This window comes from Electrona antarctica (genome assembly GCF_951216825.1).
Source record: "Electrona antarctica genome assembly, chromosome: 14".
Classification (NCBI taxonomy): Eukaryota; Metazoa; Chordata; class Actinopteri; order Myctophiformes; family Myctophidae; genus Electrona; species Electrona antarctica.
The window spans coordinates 39,029,806-39,046,462 of record NC_136795.1 but is presented as its reverse complement, the minus strand read 5'-3'; the positions used below and the strand labels follow the sequence as shown (position 1 = coordinate 39,046,462).

Sequence of the window (16,657 nt, the reverse complement as noted above, 5' to 3'; positions counted from 1 at the left end):
AAGGGCTCCATGTGTCCAGGCAGAGTACATGTGTTTACATGGCTACCTGAGTCTAGGTCGATAGGTGAACTCTACCCAGGGCCGGATTAACACCTCTGAGGGCCCCTGGGCACTGAAGCTCGAAGGGCCCCCCTTCACGCGCGTGCAACATTTTTGCTGTTTCAGAGCCGTTTTGGGGCAGTTTTATGCCGTTATATTGGCCTATTTCCGGTCGCCTACCCTCCCCAGAGTGACAGCCTATCATTGTTGCTGCTTTACACACAATTGCACTTTTCAGCTGCCCTTCTCACCAACAATAAAACACTAATCTTTTTAGACACCATTTATTTCATTCGGATTAGCAGGGACATTTTCTGTGGAGCTAAAAGAAAAAAGAAAAAAGGGGCCCCTGGTGCCCAAGGGCCCCTGGGCACGTGCCCAAAGTGCCCATATGGTAGATCCGGCCCTGACTCTACCTGTTTGTCCAGGTCCAGATAGGTGAACTCTCCGTTGGTGATGCCCATCACTGTCTGGCTGTCGACCGTGAGGTTGACCTGCCGGCCGTGGCGCTTGACGGTCACGTAGTGCCAGTGCTGATCATCCAGGATGTTCCCAGCTGTCAGCGTGGTGCGCCCGTCTATCTTGTGCACTGTGCTGCTTCCTACAATGAAAGGAAAGCGGAGATCCGCACACCGTTTTTAAAAGTTCCTAAAAACATGTATTGAGAACAGAGCGTCATACCTGACGAAGGCCCCTGAGGCCGAAACGTTGTATTGTTTTCCGCTCTGTTTTGGGAGCTTTTAAAACGGTGTGCGGATCTCCTCTTTCCTTTCTTAGTTATTATTTTGGATCCTGCACCCGTTAAAATGTGTGGATGTGCGTGCACCTCTTGACCACTGCTTCCTACAATACAACACAAACAAACATGCTACCCTGTGCACTGTGCTGTTTCCTGAAATATAAAATAAGCAAACATACTTATCCTAATCGAGAAGGAAACTAAAAAGTACTCGAGGGAAAAATTGAACCCATAGTAGGCAGAGATTCAGCCATCATCAGTCAATTTGGTGTTGCTGAGAACGCCTCCCACAGAAAACCGTGACTTAACGACTCCATCCATTCACATATTCAGACAAACCAGCTTAGCTTCTCGCAGAGTACCAGAGATGGATGACTTCCATTTGCAGGACATTTTCGATTCTGGAGAACCCCACCACTGCAGCAGCTACTGCAGTTTCCTATTTTGCCAGATATGTCATTGCTTTCACTAAGTGTCCCGGGTCTAATTGTGTCCCTGTTTAGATGGATGCACCCCTAAGGTGTGATATCTCACTCTCTCAACATTATCGTGGAAGCTGTGAGACCCTCCATAAACCTGGAGGGTTTGTACGTCAAGCTGCCACACGCTACAGAAACAGGAGATGGGTTCCTGCCCACGGCAAGGCTTATACTTTCCAAGCACTATTGGTTTTTGAGTGGTGTAAACTACTCCTACGACTGGCTTTGTTAGTTTACGTGTCTGTCTGTCTGTCTGTCTGTTCGTACCAAAAAATGAGCATGGTTGCTACGGTCACCCAGTTCACCTGGGTGTGATTTCATTACGTCAGACATTACGTCAGACCACAGCTGATCAGTCTATATAAGACCTTACACCACTCAGTTCACACGGGTGTGATTTTTGTACAGTATGTCACATCATGGCCCTAGTGCACTCCTCTATTTTGGCTGCACAGCAAGGATGAGCAATGGCCAGTCTGCTTTGTGTCAACCTTTGTGTCCCTCAATCTGCCTTCAAACCACACCAAAGGGTCGGGCTTTAGACTGAAATCTTATTATGGAGTTTAAAGTCCTTCTCCTGTGCCTCTGATGGACCAGATACTGTCTCTAAATCACAAACACAGCCAACTCATTGCCAGATGTAAGAAAATGTATTATATCTTTGAACATGTTTTTTTTTTCTTTTTAATGGCTAATCTGATATACTTGCAGCAGGAGACCAGTCAAGCTTGAACCATATTCAATTACTGTTTTTCCCTAACCTGGACAAAAAGCACTCTAAATACGAAACAGCCTATGGTAGTTCCATTAGTACACATTGTCCGAGTTAAATTATCAATGTGGACTTTTCTTTTTTACAAAGATTGGGGACCTAGAGATACAAAATCACACCTGTGTGAAGTGAGCGGCGCTCTTATTGTACATCATCATGACATAACATGTCTATTTGCTCAGACACTATGACGTAAAATTCTCCATTCATTGTCAATGGGAATTTAATCTTCGTGTAGGACGAAAATAGACACTAAGCTGATTTGATCAGACACATGACGTAAATTCTCCATTGTCAATGGGAATTGAATGTTTGGGTAGGACAAAAATAGCCGATTTGCACACATCTTATCTATATCTATCAATCTATCTAATCTATCTACTGTATCTATAAATACACCAAGTGTCTGTCTGTCTGTCTGTCTGTCTGTCTGTCTGTCTGTCTGTCTGTCTGTCTGTCTGTCTGTCTGTCTGAACCACCCCAAAAAGGCCTCTGCCCGGGCTCTGGACAGGGCCCCTGCCCAGGGTCCATATGAAGCTGGCCTGTTCTGACATCATTCTGACGTCTGCATAGACTCCATATTTGGGCATGCCTGACTAAGAACTCCATATATGGGCATAAAAGGGACACAATAGACATAATATTACATACATATAAAGACATATTCTGCCACAGACATATAGAAGAACATCTTATAAGAGAAATTCTGACAGAAGAGATTAGACATTCCGTCATATCTCCAACATGTCCAGTGTGTATGTGTCTCCTAAGCCCAGGGTCAACTCCTCTATGCTGAAGCAGTACACCAACAAGCCTGTGTCTTTCATAGGACGAGTAGAGAAGGTCCATCCAACCGGTAAAACCTTCACCCTGTCGGATGGAGAAGGGAAGGTCGCTGCGGTCGTACTCAACCAACCTCTGGAAGAGGAGCTGAGCGGGGTGGTGGAGGTGATTGGAATGGTGTCCAACAAGGGAACCATCATGGCCACAGCGTACACCGTGCTACGAGGGGACAAGGGCGTCGCTTTTGATCTGGAGCTCTACAACGAATGGCTCAAAGTCATCCACGCTCCCTCAACATTATCCCTTTGAAATGCCCTCCAGCACCTACTGAACCCATGGAGAAATCCTTTATCCATGGAGGATACAACTATGGGACTGTATACTATAATGACATGTACAAGTTGAACACCACCACAATGGTCTGCTCTTTAATTAACACCAGAGGCAGTAAACCTCTTGCTTCATCAAACCACTCTGCCACCATCATCGGGACAAATATGTTTGTATTTGGGGGAGGAGACTCCGCCTGCAACAACGTCATCAGGGTGTTTGACACAGAGACCAACCTCTGGCTGAGAACACCTTCTGCACAGCTTCGTCCAGAAAAACACTGGGCTCATTCTGCCTTTACCTACAATGGAGCTGTACATATTTGGTGGTAACAGGAAGAACTTCACTGATCTGTGGAAATTCATTCTAGAGACCCTCTGGAAGAAAATTGAGCCCAGAGGGAATGGCCCATGTTCAACACATAAAATGTGCTGTTGCATGGTGGGAGATCGCATCATCCTCTTTGGATCATTGGACAGACCTGATGAACTGCACGTCTTAGACTTAAATCCTAGTCTTATAAGACGTTGTGCAAACTAGCGGTTATTCAGCACAATCTGAAGCAGTCAGGATTCCCACACAACATCAGGTGGGAACTGGCAGCCATGACTAACAGCAGCAACATAAAGTAGAAAATACTGTTCCTGAAGAAACAGGGTGGCCTCGAGGGGCACAGCAGACAAAGGATATCCAAGCTAATTCATGCCTCTGCCGCCTCAGGCCTGCTCCTCTGCCCCTCTCACACACCAGGCACACACACAGTTAATTAATGATGGCTCGTTGCCTGCATTTTTCACTTCAAAGACAATCAGCTGAAATGAACGGCAGCTGCACATGCACGCGCGTGTGCACGCGCGTGCATGTGCGCGCGCGTGCGTCTATGGCAAATAGACATGTGGAGACAAGATGATGTAACTTTCCCTTTATTGTCAATGGCATTTAATGTTTGTGTTGCGGACATTTTGTGGGGACAGAAGCTGTATATAGGAGGGGCTCAATAATCGGGTTGTTTTTGTTACCACAGCAAAAAAAAAGTATCAAATGGGAGTCCGTGGGGGCTCCCCAAATCAGGGTATCTGCACATCTATAAAGCGACAATTTAATGACTTAAGACCCTTTTAATACAACATTGCCAAATATTACGTAAGAAAGAGGTAAATATTGTGAAAATAGCCACTCCAAGCAAAATGTATGTCTCAGCTCCTACAATTCCAAATGCTTGTCAGGGTGGGGCCTGGGGGGGGGGGGCACAGCCTGAAAAGTTTGGGAACCCTTGGCAAACCAAACAGTTTTTTTTCTTTTGTTTTGGCAGGGTGCTAGCCAGTCCAACACCTGGCTTTGTGTGTGCCCCCTGTTATGTGGCGTGACGTTATGTGGCAGCCAAGTCTATGCACTTTTCGCTTTAAGTACGTATATGCCCACCGTGCCCCCAGGCACTTCACAAGAGTGTGATTTTTTTTTTAAGGTTGAGAAACTCGCTGACCTAAACCGATATAGAGACATCATTTCTTTAGTTCCAACATAAAGAGGTGTTTGACTCACTGACCTAAGCTGATGTGGAGGTAGAGACGTCCTTTCTTCAGTTCCAACGTAAGCAGGTCTCCCTGAACACCTTCACTGTGCAGGAGCAGACCGTCCTGCTCCAGGGTCTTGAAGTTGATGGCGTAGTGGTCCTGCAGGGTGCGGGACCGCTTCCCCGGGAACATGTAGGCCACCGAGTCGTCCCCGTTGCACTGCATGACATACGAGTCTGGGAACACCGATAACAAAGTCAATATTCAATATTAACCCATTTTGACCTGAGATCACATTCTAAAAATGTCTTCTACATCCTGACAGTTTTCTGAAAAAGCTATGTTTCTATGTCAGTGGTTCTTCGATTTTTCAAAAATAGCAGACCTACAAGCTCGTAGCGCGCCACTCGGTGGCGCGCTATGAGCTTGTAGATCTGCTATTTTTCAATAGCTAAAGCATAACAGCTAACACCAAAAGGGGTTATGGTTTAAAGGACCGGTATAGGGTAAGGGATTTTCTTTGGTTATAATAAGTGTTAAAAAGCTCTATATTGTGATGGTACTCTTTGCTATAGAGTGTTTGTTCAGTAACAGGAGTCTCCATGTCTCTCCAGCTCAATGCATTTTCAGGTCAGGATACCAATTTGATCCAATCAGGAGGATAGAGAACTCCGTCAGGATACAGATTAAACAAGTGGAATTGTAAGTGATGACACAAAGAAATGACTGAGCAGACTAAATTAGAACCGGAACACTACAAGAATTAAGCTGATAAATGTCTACTTTCTCCTGATTGGCTGACATTTTGTCACCTACCTGAAAATGTATTTTCTGTTTATTAAAGAGCTGGAGAGACAGCTAAGGATAACAAACACTCTACTGTTTATAGCAATGATTACTATCAGAATGTAGTGATTTAACCTTTTAACAAAAAACTTTTTTGTTTTATCCAAAACACATCATTTACCCTACCTTTTATTATTCAAGTTATAACAGATTTTTTTCACAAACATTAAATGCCATTCACAATGAATGGACAATTTTGAGTGTTACACAAACATTGATGACGAAGGTGAGGACGCAAATTGTGATTGGCCGGAATAAGAGGATGTATGATGATGTACGATGATAAGAGCGCCCCTCACTTCGTGTGATTTTATTCTTTAGTGTAGTTAGCTTGTACGTATAAGGTACAGAAATGCCACACACACGGCGCCCTGTTTATTAGTTTTTGCACGTGCAAGGAATTTGTCTCACGAGGTTGGTGCATTGTAATTTCTCAAAAAAAAATATGTAAATGAGAGAAAAGCTATATACAATATAGGCACTGTGAAAGGTATACATACCATATAAATATGGCTAAATAAATATGAATTATTATTGCATTTGTTTTATAGTAAAGCTAATAAAGTAAAGTGTATTGTAATAGTACAGTGGCAAAACAGAAGGTAATATATATGACTTAAGAGAGATGATTCAACATTAGTACACCGTCACTTGGTATGAATCAGTAACTGAGTCCCCATGGTGTTTAATTCCCCCATCACTGTGACCACGCATATTTACCATAGGGACAGCCAAACAGCTCAAGCCTCACGCCAATCTTCCCTCCATTCTCGGTGTTCCATGCCAAAGGCAGCAGGCGAACGTGTTTAGCTGTGAAGGCATAGTGGAAGACATTCCTCTTCACCTGATAGTAGTTCCAGTTTCCAGGCATCGTCTGCACACACAGAGAGAGAGAGAGGGGTGGGGTTGCGTAACGTTACTGACTCAATCCCTTGGTGTTACTTATTACGAAGCTGGAGATGAGCAGACGAAGGGATTAGCCTTGGCATTGCTGAGAGCTAACGGAGTGTTCTGTCATGTTGTGCCAGTCTTTATTGCCAATGAATGTAAATGGCATGCAAAATCACTTTTATGGCGTGGATCGAAATCTGAATGAATGTTGTAAAGTCCTGTCTCATTAGATTGGTAAATGGTGCATTTATATAGCACCTTTATCCAAGGCGCTTTACATAGATTGTGCATTACATTCACCCATTCACACACACATTCATACACTGATGGCGGCGGAAACCATGCAAGGTACCAACCAGCACATCAGGAGCAATTAGGGGTTCAGTGTCTTGCTCAAGGACACTTCGATACTAACTCTGGGGGAGCCCGGGTTCGAACTGGCGACCTTGTGGTTACCATCCGGAAACTCTACCCCTGAGCCACCGCTGCCCCGATTAGAATAGAAATAGAATAGTCCCCACTCCTTTGGGGTGTTTTTGTCACATTATTACACCTAATGAATTTTACCCACCAATTTTAACAACTAAGGAGCAGTGAGCAGCCATTGGATTCTACGGCGCTCGGGGAGCAAGTAGGGGTTAAGAGTCTTGCTCAGGGACACACATCGACACATTGCTGGCCTGGCCTGGAATCGTACCTGGGACAACCAGGGGCTCTGGTTCCCCAGGCAGGCTCACTATAACCACTCAGCTATGGCCGCCCCCCTATCTTTGTTTACGTCTGTACGGTCCGAAACTCTGCTCTCCCTTTGCGGAAGAACCCACCGAGTTGCCCCCCTTCATGACGTAGGGCGTCCAGGCGTCGGGCCGGTCTCCATACAGCAGCGTGTACTTGGAGACCCAGTCGAAGGAGTTGAAGGTGCCCTGGGTGGCGATGGCCACCAGCCTGTACTTCCTCTTCAGGTCTATCTGGAGCCATGGCTGCCTGTCGCTGAGGGATGGCGACCAACCACTGCTCCCTGGAGATGAGCGTGCACACACACACACACACACACACACACACACACACACACACACACACACACACACACACACACACACACACACACACACACAGTTTGTTTTGGTGAGGTTAAGGATCATCTGGGTAGGGGGACATTCACGGCTTAATAGTGTCTATAGTGTTTCCTTTACCAACGCTGTCCGAGTGCTGAACATCCACTATGCATTTTGTAATATGAAAATGGACTTACCGTAAAGTTTGGCAAAGTTGGCAGAATACAGGAAGTTATATCTGGAGGATGCCAGGAAGGAGTTGGAATAGAGCCCAGAAACCAGGGGCTCAACACATCTTTCTTCAACTTTTAGCAACAACCATAGAGAGAGAAGAGAGGAGTGAGTCAATACACACAGGAATTCTGAGAATACAGAACACAATTTCTTTTCACTGTTTTGACGAGATACATGTCTGAGAAACAATGCCTGGTACAGCTTTCTCATTTGATAAGCAGTGCTGGAAAGTAACTACGTACTGTACTTGGGTACAATTTTGAGCATTTGTACTTTACTTGAGTATTTCCAATTTCCAATACTTTTACCTCTACTCCATTACATCTCAGAGGCAAATGTTAGTTACTAGTTACTTGTAGATTTTGATTATGCCTGATTTTGACACCCACTTCAGCCCTATATACATTCCGGCCATTTGAAAATAGCCAATCTACAAGCTCACAATGCATCGCGATGTGATGCATTGTGAGCTTGTAGATCTGCTATTTTCAAATGATTGAAAGGACATTCTGCATAATGAGTACTTTCTACTTTTGGTACTTTAAGTACATTGTCATGCTAATACTTAACTTTTACTTGTAACGGAGTAGTTATATATTGCAGTATTGATTACTTTTACTTAAGTAACGTAATGTGAGTACTTTTTTCCACCACCAAGGTAACGTGTATACAGTATTAACTATCAACAGTATGGCAATCAGTTTAGAAGAGAGGCAAAAGCATCTATTACTCCTAGGGGTGTGTTAAATGTTCTACTTGAGCACTCTGAGATTCACCTTCCACAGTGATGCTTATATAAGTTCCTAATGCTTATACAAGTTTGAGGAGGTCGACCAGTGACTATTAATCCTAAGGACTAACAATCTTAAACCCACGCCTCAGTCAGGAGATATATCACATAATCTATCTTAATGACTTCATTTCTACTTTGGTGGGGAGGGAGAGATCAGCTGCAATGCAGTGGAAGCGGTCTTACGCCATTACTGATGTCTTGGATATAAATGACTGTATCAAGTAAATGCATCACAGCCCATTTCCTTCCTTACCACAACGAGTACACAAAATGGGCCTGTATGTTGAGCTTCTTGACGTGAACAAGACCATACAGAGCTTTTGTGTAATTGTGTATATACTATCTCTGTCTGTTTGCCGCCGTTGTTGTTCTGCTGATGTGTGGGAAATAAAACGGTATACAGTCTTATCCTATGTATGCTTATTGAACTGATAGAGAAGAGAATAAATCACATCACACCATCACCAGCCATCTGCTCGGGCCCATTCTCCCACCGGCTGCAATTACAATTGACTGTAATTCTAATCCTAATCTTCTTTTTGTCATTGCCACACATAAATGTCCAATGTCTCGATTTAGAGCTGCAGGATAACACTGTCTATATATAATAACCCTAATGGTATTATATAAAAGCAATGAGCTGCATTAAGCTGTGGTTTACAGTGACTAGACAGGACAGAGAAGAAAAAACATGTGTTCCAGAGTATTTTTGTGGTGGCAAATTGTAATATTTTTTAAATCTTATGTTTCTGTGTGAACTTTGTTATAGATCCAGGTAGAGAGGTGAGAATAGCTCCGTTTACAGCTTGCATAAAGTCTTTCACATCAATCAACACTTGCATCTCATCTTCATACACCGTTTTTCTTTTCTTTTTAAGTGGTGCAAACCACTTCCTTAAGTGAGTATGTGTGTTCGGTCCCTGCCTGGCTGGGTGGGTATGTGTGAGCTCTGTCATTTCTCAATCGTTTCGGACGGGGCTGATCGCTGGAATCGGGCCGGCACCCTGGGTGCGTTCCTGTGGGTCTGGAACTCCCTGGAAGTTTTTACCGATTTGACTTGTCTTCATTGTACTGCTCTTTGGTCAACATTATATTTCTTTTAAAATGTGCTTTAAAATAAGCTGACACTACTTGACTTGCCCCAGCTAGCTACTCGTGCATCTGTGGTTGTTTATCATGGCAGAGTAGGGGCTGTGGCACATCCTTCTCTGTTCCCGCAATCACAATGCTCACTGAAAGCTGCTACCCTCCTGCTGGCAGGAAACGAGTTGGCAACGCAGGCTGCAGATGGACTGAAAGTGAGGCCGAGGATGCAGTGCAGCTTTCTAGACTACAGGAGATATGCTATACCAGGAAGAATTTATGAATGAATCGGGCCAGCTGTACTGATCCTTTATTTATAACGCCCCTGCACACGACGAGGGATTCCTACTCTGTATTGTGCATGAAAAGCACAATTTCTGAATTCATTGCCATGTCCGCCTCGCTTAGTATGAAATCTCGTCATCATAAGATGAGTTCTTGAGTTCTGTCGCCCTTCGTGCAAGGGCATGTACAGTGCACTGAAGTGGACGCATCGGCATCACGCTGAGCCAGGGTAATGTCACCTTCACTCGGTGTCTCTGGATGCCTTGATCCATGTGAAGGTTGCCTCTATAAATGTCCACGTCTGTCCTGTACACGCTAAAGGCACGGAGACTAGCTCAATTTAACTCTGCGAATGTAAAAATGGGCTTTCCACTGACGATCCACATTTTACCATGCAGGGATTTCCTGCTTTCCTGCAGTGGATCACGAAGGGGGCACATGTGTGCTGCGTCATGTATCTGAGTGGGGAGTTCCATTTCAAGCCTAGTATTGCAGTAATGGGCCAAGGAAATTACATTTCCAGTTATCGGCTCAAGGTTTATTAAAGTGCTTCTTGTGAGCAGGACCGGGACTGAGAGGAATTTAAACGGCAGCATCCTGCAGCTCGTCCCACCCCAACGGCGTCGGGTTAACTGAGGCCACTCATGTCTTTGCGCAGTTCTGCCTCATGCTAACATCGTCACATGCTGTTCCCCTCCCATCCAATGATCCAACATCTCTCTCTCTCTCTCTCTCTCTCTCTCTCTCTCTCTCTCTCTCTCTCTCTCTCTCTCTCTCTCTCTCTCTCTCTCTCTCTCCTCCATTCCCAGTCATTGTCTCTTCACCAAATCATCCACTCCTCATTCCCTTGCTCTCATCTGCCTACTCTCTCTCTCTCCCCTCCCTCCTTCATTCCCAGTCATTGTCTTGATCATCCACTCCTCATTTCCTTGCTCTCATCTGCCTTCTCTCTCTCTCTCTCTCTCTCTCTCTCTCTCTCTCTCTCTCTCTCTCTCAATCTTTCAAGCTCTCAAGCTCTCTCTCACTCGCCCTCTAGCTACTGTATCTCTCTCAACACACTATAATAGACATTTCAAGTAGGCGTTGTCTATCATGTCACACTTCACAGACTACAGTAGTTACCTGAAGCTTAAAACATTAGAACATTCTATGTCCCCCCCCCGCCTCTCCCCTCCCTCTCTCCCTCTCCCTCTCCCTCTCCCTCTCTCTCTCTCTCTCTCTCTCTCTCTCTCTCTCTCTCCCTCTCTCCATCTGCATAACAGTGCTAGCTCATCTTCCATACATCATTAAGGGGCTCTGGGAAATGGTGGGGCTGTGAAGTGTGAATAGCCGTAGAGCCAGTCTTGCTGACTCATCATTATGGGAACACTGTAGTGTTGGCTGTCTCATCCCGGCGAACACGTTTGTTGGTGTGTACCCTGTATGCACAGAGCCGGCTCTACACGACACAGAACCACATTTAATTCACCCTACAGGCAATCAGCCTGCGAGGTTTGTTTTGAATTATTCATGTGAAGTCGGGCGTTCCAGAAGGGAGTGTCTGGGTGCCACCAGCAAGGTGTGCAAAACATCTTACCACGGGCACACGTCTCTAGAGGTTCAGTCAGGGGTCATTGCAATGCCGGCTTGTGGTGGAATTATTTTTCTCCAAAATTCCATTATTGCCACAGACATACAGAGCTAGCCCTGAATGGCCATAAGATGTATGTAACTCTGAGAGTGTTCAAATGGACCCTATGGGTCCATTTGGTTCCATTTGTATACTCTCAGAGTTAAATAAAACATTTGAGAACCACTAGTACTAGTTGGACTCCTAGGGGCAGTATTATGCGTGTCTTAAGTACCAGGTCTTATTACTTAACTTAGGACCTGGAGGCGTGATCAATGCCATTTGGCTATTCTGAGTGGCCAAAGAGCATTGACCACGCCTCCAGGTCTTAAGTTAAGTCATAAGACCTGGTACCTAAGACACGCATAACAGTGGCGTGCACAGACATTTAGAGGGGCAGGTGCTCAAGTTAAAAAAGGGCACCTTGTGCAGTGCGTGGAACCGGCCGGTTGCCTTAATCCATTTTGGGCGGGAACCCCTTTTGGTGTTAGCATTATGTTATGCTTTAGCTATTGAAAAATAGCAGATCTACAAGCTCATAGCGCGCCACCGAGTGGCGCGCTATGAACTTGTAGGTCTGCTATTTTTGAAAAATCAAAAAAAAGAAAGAAAAAAGTTTTTTTTTCTTTTTTTTTTCAAAAGGGCACATTGCCAAAAGGGCAGGGGGTGCTCTAGCACCCCCTAGTGTCTATCTGTGCACGCCACTGACACATAATACTAATGTGCCGTAGTGTCATAGTAAATAAGTGTCATACATATTCTGAAGAAAACATGGAGACTTGACATTCAGTAATTGGGTCTTATCATCAGAATTATAATGGTGTGTAAAAAGGATAGGACCACAAAAACGGATAAGACCAAGTCTTTGCCTAGCTCTGGTCCATAGCTCTAATGCCGTTGCATTTAGAGCTATGTTACCGATGACTTCCGGGGCTCGCATAAATGCAGACCAGCCTCTCGTCTTTAGCGTAAATCAAAATAATGTTTTTGCTACTCACCAATACAAAGGCGTGTTGTGTCATTAGAAAGCCTACTTTCCTTAGTGGAAGCACCCTGAGCCCCCCACCGGGCCACCAGACGTACTTTTTGGCCAGAAAGGGATTTTTTTTCACTGGAGGAAAAATATTCTCTATAAAGGTTTTCTCTTGGCAATATCGGTAGAGGGCGCAGTGGAGTAACAAAGTATTTTTTCCCGGTGGAAAACAAATCCCTTTTTGGCCAAAAAGTACCTGGGGGGCTCAGAGTTGAGTGGTTATCAGTAACATAGCAACGGCAACGCCATTAGAGATATGGATCAGAGCTAGTCTTTGCCATGCACGGACAAAATTGTCCGTGTACGGACACATTGATGAGCCCTGGTTCAGTGCTCAGTCTTCTGTCTAATGTGTAATGTATGGTCTGTCGTACAACAAAGTACAGATTTCAGAATAGAATAGTGAGGTTTCCACGTGCAGCATCTCGTCCCTCCTTCACATCATATCAATTCCCCTCACATAGACCTGCCTATTTGCCTCAGAGTCTCACACAGTGACAATGACAAACAAGCACGCATGCGTGCACACTGCACAGTCGCACACGTGCACACACACACACACACACACACACACACACACACACACACACACACACACACACACACACACACACACACACACACTCACGCACACGCAAGTTATGGCAGGAAGTGAGCAGATAAAGGAGAGAAGTGAGAGGACTGCATAAACAGAGGGCGAGAGAGAAAGAACAGTTGAAATCATATGCAACTTCCGCCTGTACAGTATTCATTATTAAGAACATACCATATATGCATGTTTGTGCACGCTGCGCACGCGCGCGCACGCACGCACGCACGCACGCACGCACGCACGCACGCACGCACGCACGCACGCGCGCACACACACACACACACACACACACACACACACACACACACACACACACACACACACACACACACACACACACACACACACACACACACAGAGAGAGAGAGAAAACTGCACACCATACATTCACTCTGGGACCTGTCCTGAAAGCTCCATTTTAATTTGGCACAGCTCCACTGTGCCCCGTTTACACAGCACATTTACAAATGGGCTGGCCTTGGGCCCTTTAATGGGGCACTGGCTACTGGCACTGATACTTAGAGACCTGCATATCCTACAGTAGGCTACACGCCACCATTATAATGAACCATATTATATAATAGGGAGCATTTCATGGGCATTTCAAGTGCTAAATTAGATAGCATTTACAAAACATAATGTAGGGTGTGACATATGGCCTAAAGTAAGTTACAAATCATTGCCTAAAGTAAATTTGTCACCACCACCTAGTCTCAAACAGTGTGTCAAATCAGTGATAAGGCTTTGAGCTACCAGACTGGGTATTTGGTTATCACACTAACCAAATACACAGTCTGGTAGCTATGATGTCACTATAACCACATTACTGTTTAGCTCTGCTGTGATGAACCCCAGCTCCATGTGAGCAGAGAAAGAGGTGTGTAAAAGTTCAGTTTTTGGTAAGGGTGGAAAAAAAAGGACTGGGAATATTCATCTTCTTTATTGCCCTTGAGAAATCACCTTTGTTATTAGGTGCCCTGTCGGCTGTAAGTAATCACTAATCAGCTCTAATCAATGCACCTTAAACACTATAGGCCTTAGTGATGTCACGCATGCTTGTCCAGCTGATGTAATTTGTAAAGCTAATGAGTCATGCATGGCACAGTATTGGCTGCCTATAATCAATTATAAGGAAGGTCTTCCACCTGGCTTTGACGTCTGGCACAGGGCTTAGTGATATGATTAAGCATATTAATAGCATACATGGGCTATGCAAACGCCGTTCTAAAAGAAAAATCCATTTGACATTTTTTTGATGCAAACACTGCCACACCTCTCTACAGCGTTTACATTGATCATGATGACTCGGGTATTTTTCTGCTCCGTCATGTGTAGGCTATACCACGAATCTATTTGTGGACAGGTGCGTGCTGCACTGTACAGCACACTCGGTCTGCCAAAAGTACTGCAGTGGGGTGGTCCCACACGCGCGACAGCATGCAGGACAGGTTAGCCCTTCTCCCTCTCTCTGTTCCTACTTTGAAAATATCCACAGCGCGTTCCAACATTCCCAACAATCCCCGTGCTGCGGCAGATGGTCATGTTTTATGTCAAAGCAACAAGACTTTGAGCCACAGCACAGCGGATGCGAGTCATATTATGCTGCAGAAACTTGCTTGCTGGCGCTAGAAAGCACCGCAATGCAGACAGCCCAGAACAGTGCGATGCGATCATGATCAGCCCTGCGTGCGCGCGTTGAGCTCAGCCTCAACCCGTCTACATTTGTTCTTTATAGTTATCGGATACACTTTCGTGTCAGAAAACAATGCTTTTTTTAGCGGAATTATGTGTACGCGACAACACGGGCACTTAAACCGTAATTCTAAAACCAATGTGTTTAGCATGTGCTGCCTGCTGCCCTTCAAGCACCTGCATTTTGCCCTCCAGGGTTATTTTCACCTCCTTGTTAATTCATTTAACAAAATAACTTTATGGTAAAAATTAAAACACACATATATATATCCAAAACAATATAGCCCATATGCTGACCAGGCCTTAATTTCTATACATCTGCTTAGGCAACAACAGTCAATATGACAATATCAAACGATAAAGAGATGAATAATTGCTGTTTCACAGGACTTACGTGATGAGCAATGTTGAAACCCCAAAAATAAAAGGCTTATGCTCAATACTTTGCAATTCATCCTTCACTTTAGGAGACGTTTTCTCCGCTATATGTTAATTAGATGGATCGTTGATTGTTCTCCCTCCACCGGGTGCGGTATAGCATCCTCCAGTTCACACCCCCTCGCCTTCACCAACTTTAACTCGCGCAGTTCCAAGTACTCTTCCCGGGATCTCGGGCAGCCTCTGCCGGGGCGGGAACGCGCATCACTTGCTGGTTGGTGGTGCTGATGCTGCGCTTCGGCGAGAGCGCGCACTTTAGCTTTATTAAATTCTTTATCTTTTTGTTAAACAACCTTTTGGGTAAGGTATAGGCTAATAATATAACCTTATTATTTCCCAAAAATACTATTCAACTTTTTTGCAGAGTGTGTGTGTGTGTGGCTTGCATGCTGCTGCAAGCCTGGCAGTGTCATTTCAGTTCCTCCTCCTCCTCCGCAGCACTGTGGATATTCAGTTTCACAGGAGGAATGAGGATGCAAAAAAATAAAATAAATACAAAATAACTTTGAGTCCGACGTAGATTGTAGATCGCTATTCCCCCCAAAAAAGTGTATTTTGATATGGAATTCCCCTTCAAACAATTCTTCGGTAAACAGTCAAAGACGATAATGTCTCCATTTCCAAATATAAGCTTAGTACGGTCACCTATAGCAGAGTTATTCCTTTTTTTTTGCTGCATTAAACAAGTATATATACTGCCTCAGAATGCTCCCTGGCATGGAGCAGCAGCTGGTCAGTCAGGGGTGCACTGCGCTATAGCCTCGAGGGGATGATGATGATGGTCAGAGCCTTTCTCTCCATGGAAAACAAATCCCAGCAAAGCATATCCACAATCCCATGAATGTCCTGGTTGAGATATCCAGTATCAGTCAGGCAGAACCACAGTGTGAGAGAGAGAGAGAGAGTTGCAGCAGCAATAAGCTGCACTGCACAATTCTGCTCGCTTCCAACCAGGCTGACCTTGACTTAAAACATTTAGGCCTGACGTCGAAATAAAAAAAACATTCGCTCTGAAAGAATATATATAGCTAAGCAAAGATTTGTGCCGCATTTTTACGATTTTTCAAAAATAGCAGACCTACAAGTTCATAGCGCGCCACTCGGTGGCGCGCTATGAGCTTGTAGATCTGCTATTTTTCAATAGCTAAAGCGTAACAGAATGCTTGAAACACCAAAAGGGGTTCCCGCCCAAAATGGGTTAAAACAACTATGCATACAGGCAGTGGTGGAGAAATGTTTCACTTATAAGTAAAAGTATCAATACTGCAATGTAGAACTATACTCCGTTACAAGTAAAAGTCCGGAATTCAAAATATACTTGAGTAAAAGTACAAAAGTATTGGCATCATCAAAATGTAATTAAAGTACCAAAAGTGGAAAGTATTCATTGTATGCAGAATGTCCCGTTTCAAGTTTTCAAATGTATACAAATCTTTAGAAAATGGCAGAT

General features: G+C 44.5%; 2 protein-coding genes across 2 annotated transcripts in view; one reads left to right on the top strand and one right to left on the bottom strand.

The window, feature by feature from the left end:
- Positions 1–15,224, bottom strand: part of cntnap1 (contactin associated protein 1) — a gene marked incomplete at both ends in the record, with an annotated part of 41,123 nt that extends 25,899 nt beyond the window's left edge. The window contains 6 exons of the mRNA XM_079520852.1: positions 456–636; positions 4,685–4,892; positions 6,223–6,376; positions 7,218–7,411; positions 7,646–7,747; positions 15,164–15,224. Coding sequence (XP_079376978.1) covers positions 456–636; positions 4,685–4,892; positions 6,223–6,376; positions 7,218–7,411; positions 7,646–7,747; positions 15,164–15,224 — 900 coding nt within the window. The remainder of the gene's footprint in view (positions 1–455; positions 637–4,684; positions 4,893–6,222; positions 6,377–7,217; positions 7,412–7,645; positions 7,748–15,163) is intronic.
- On the top strand, positions 2,774–3,123 carry LOC306936979 (replication protein A 14 kDa subunit-like; the record flags this gene model as incomplete). Its single annotated transcript, XM_079520646.1, has 1 exon — positions 2,774–3,123. The coding sequence occupies one exon, from the start codon at positions 2,774–2,776 to the stop codon at positions 3,119–3,121; it is 348 nt and encodes a 115-aa protein (XP_079376772.1). The 3' UTR covers positions 3,122–3,123.
- Positions 15,225–16,657: the final 1,433 nt, after the last annotated feature.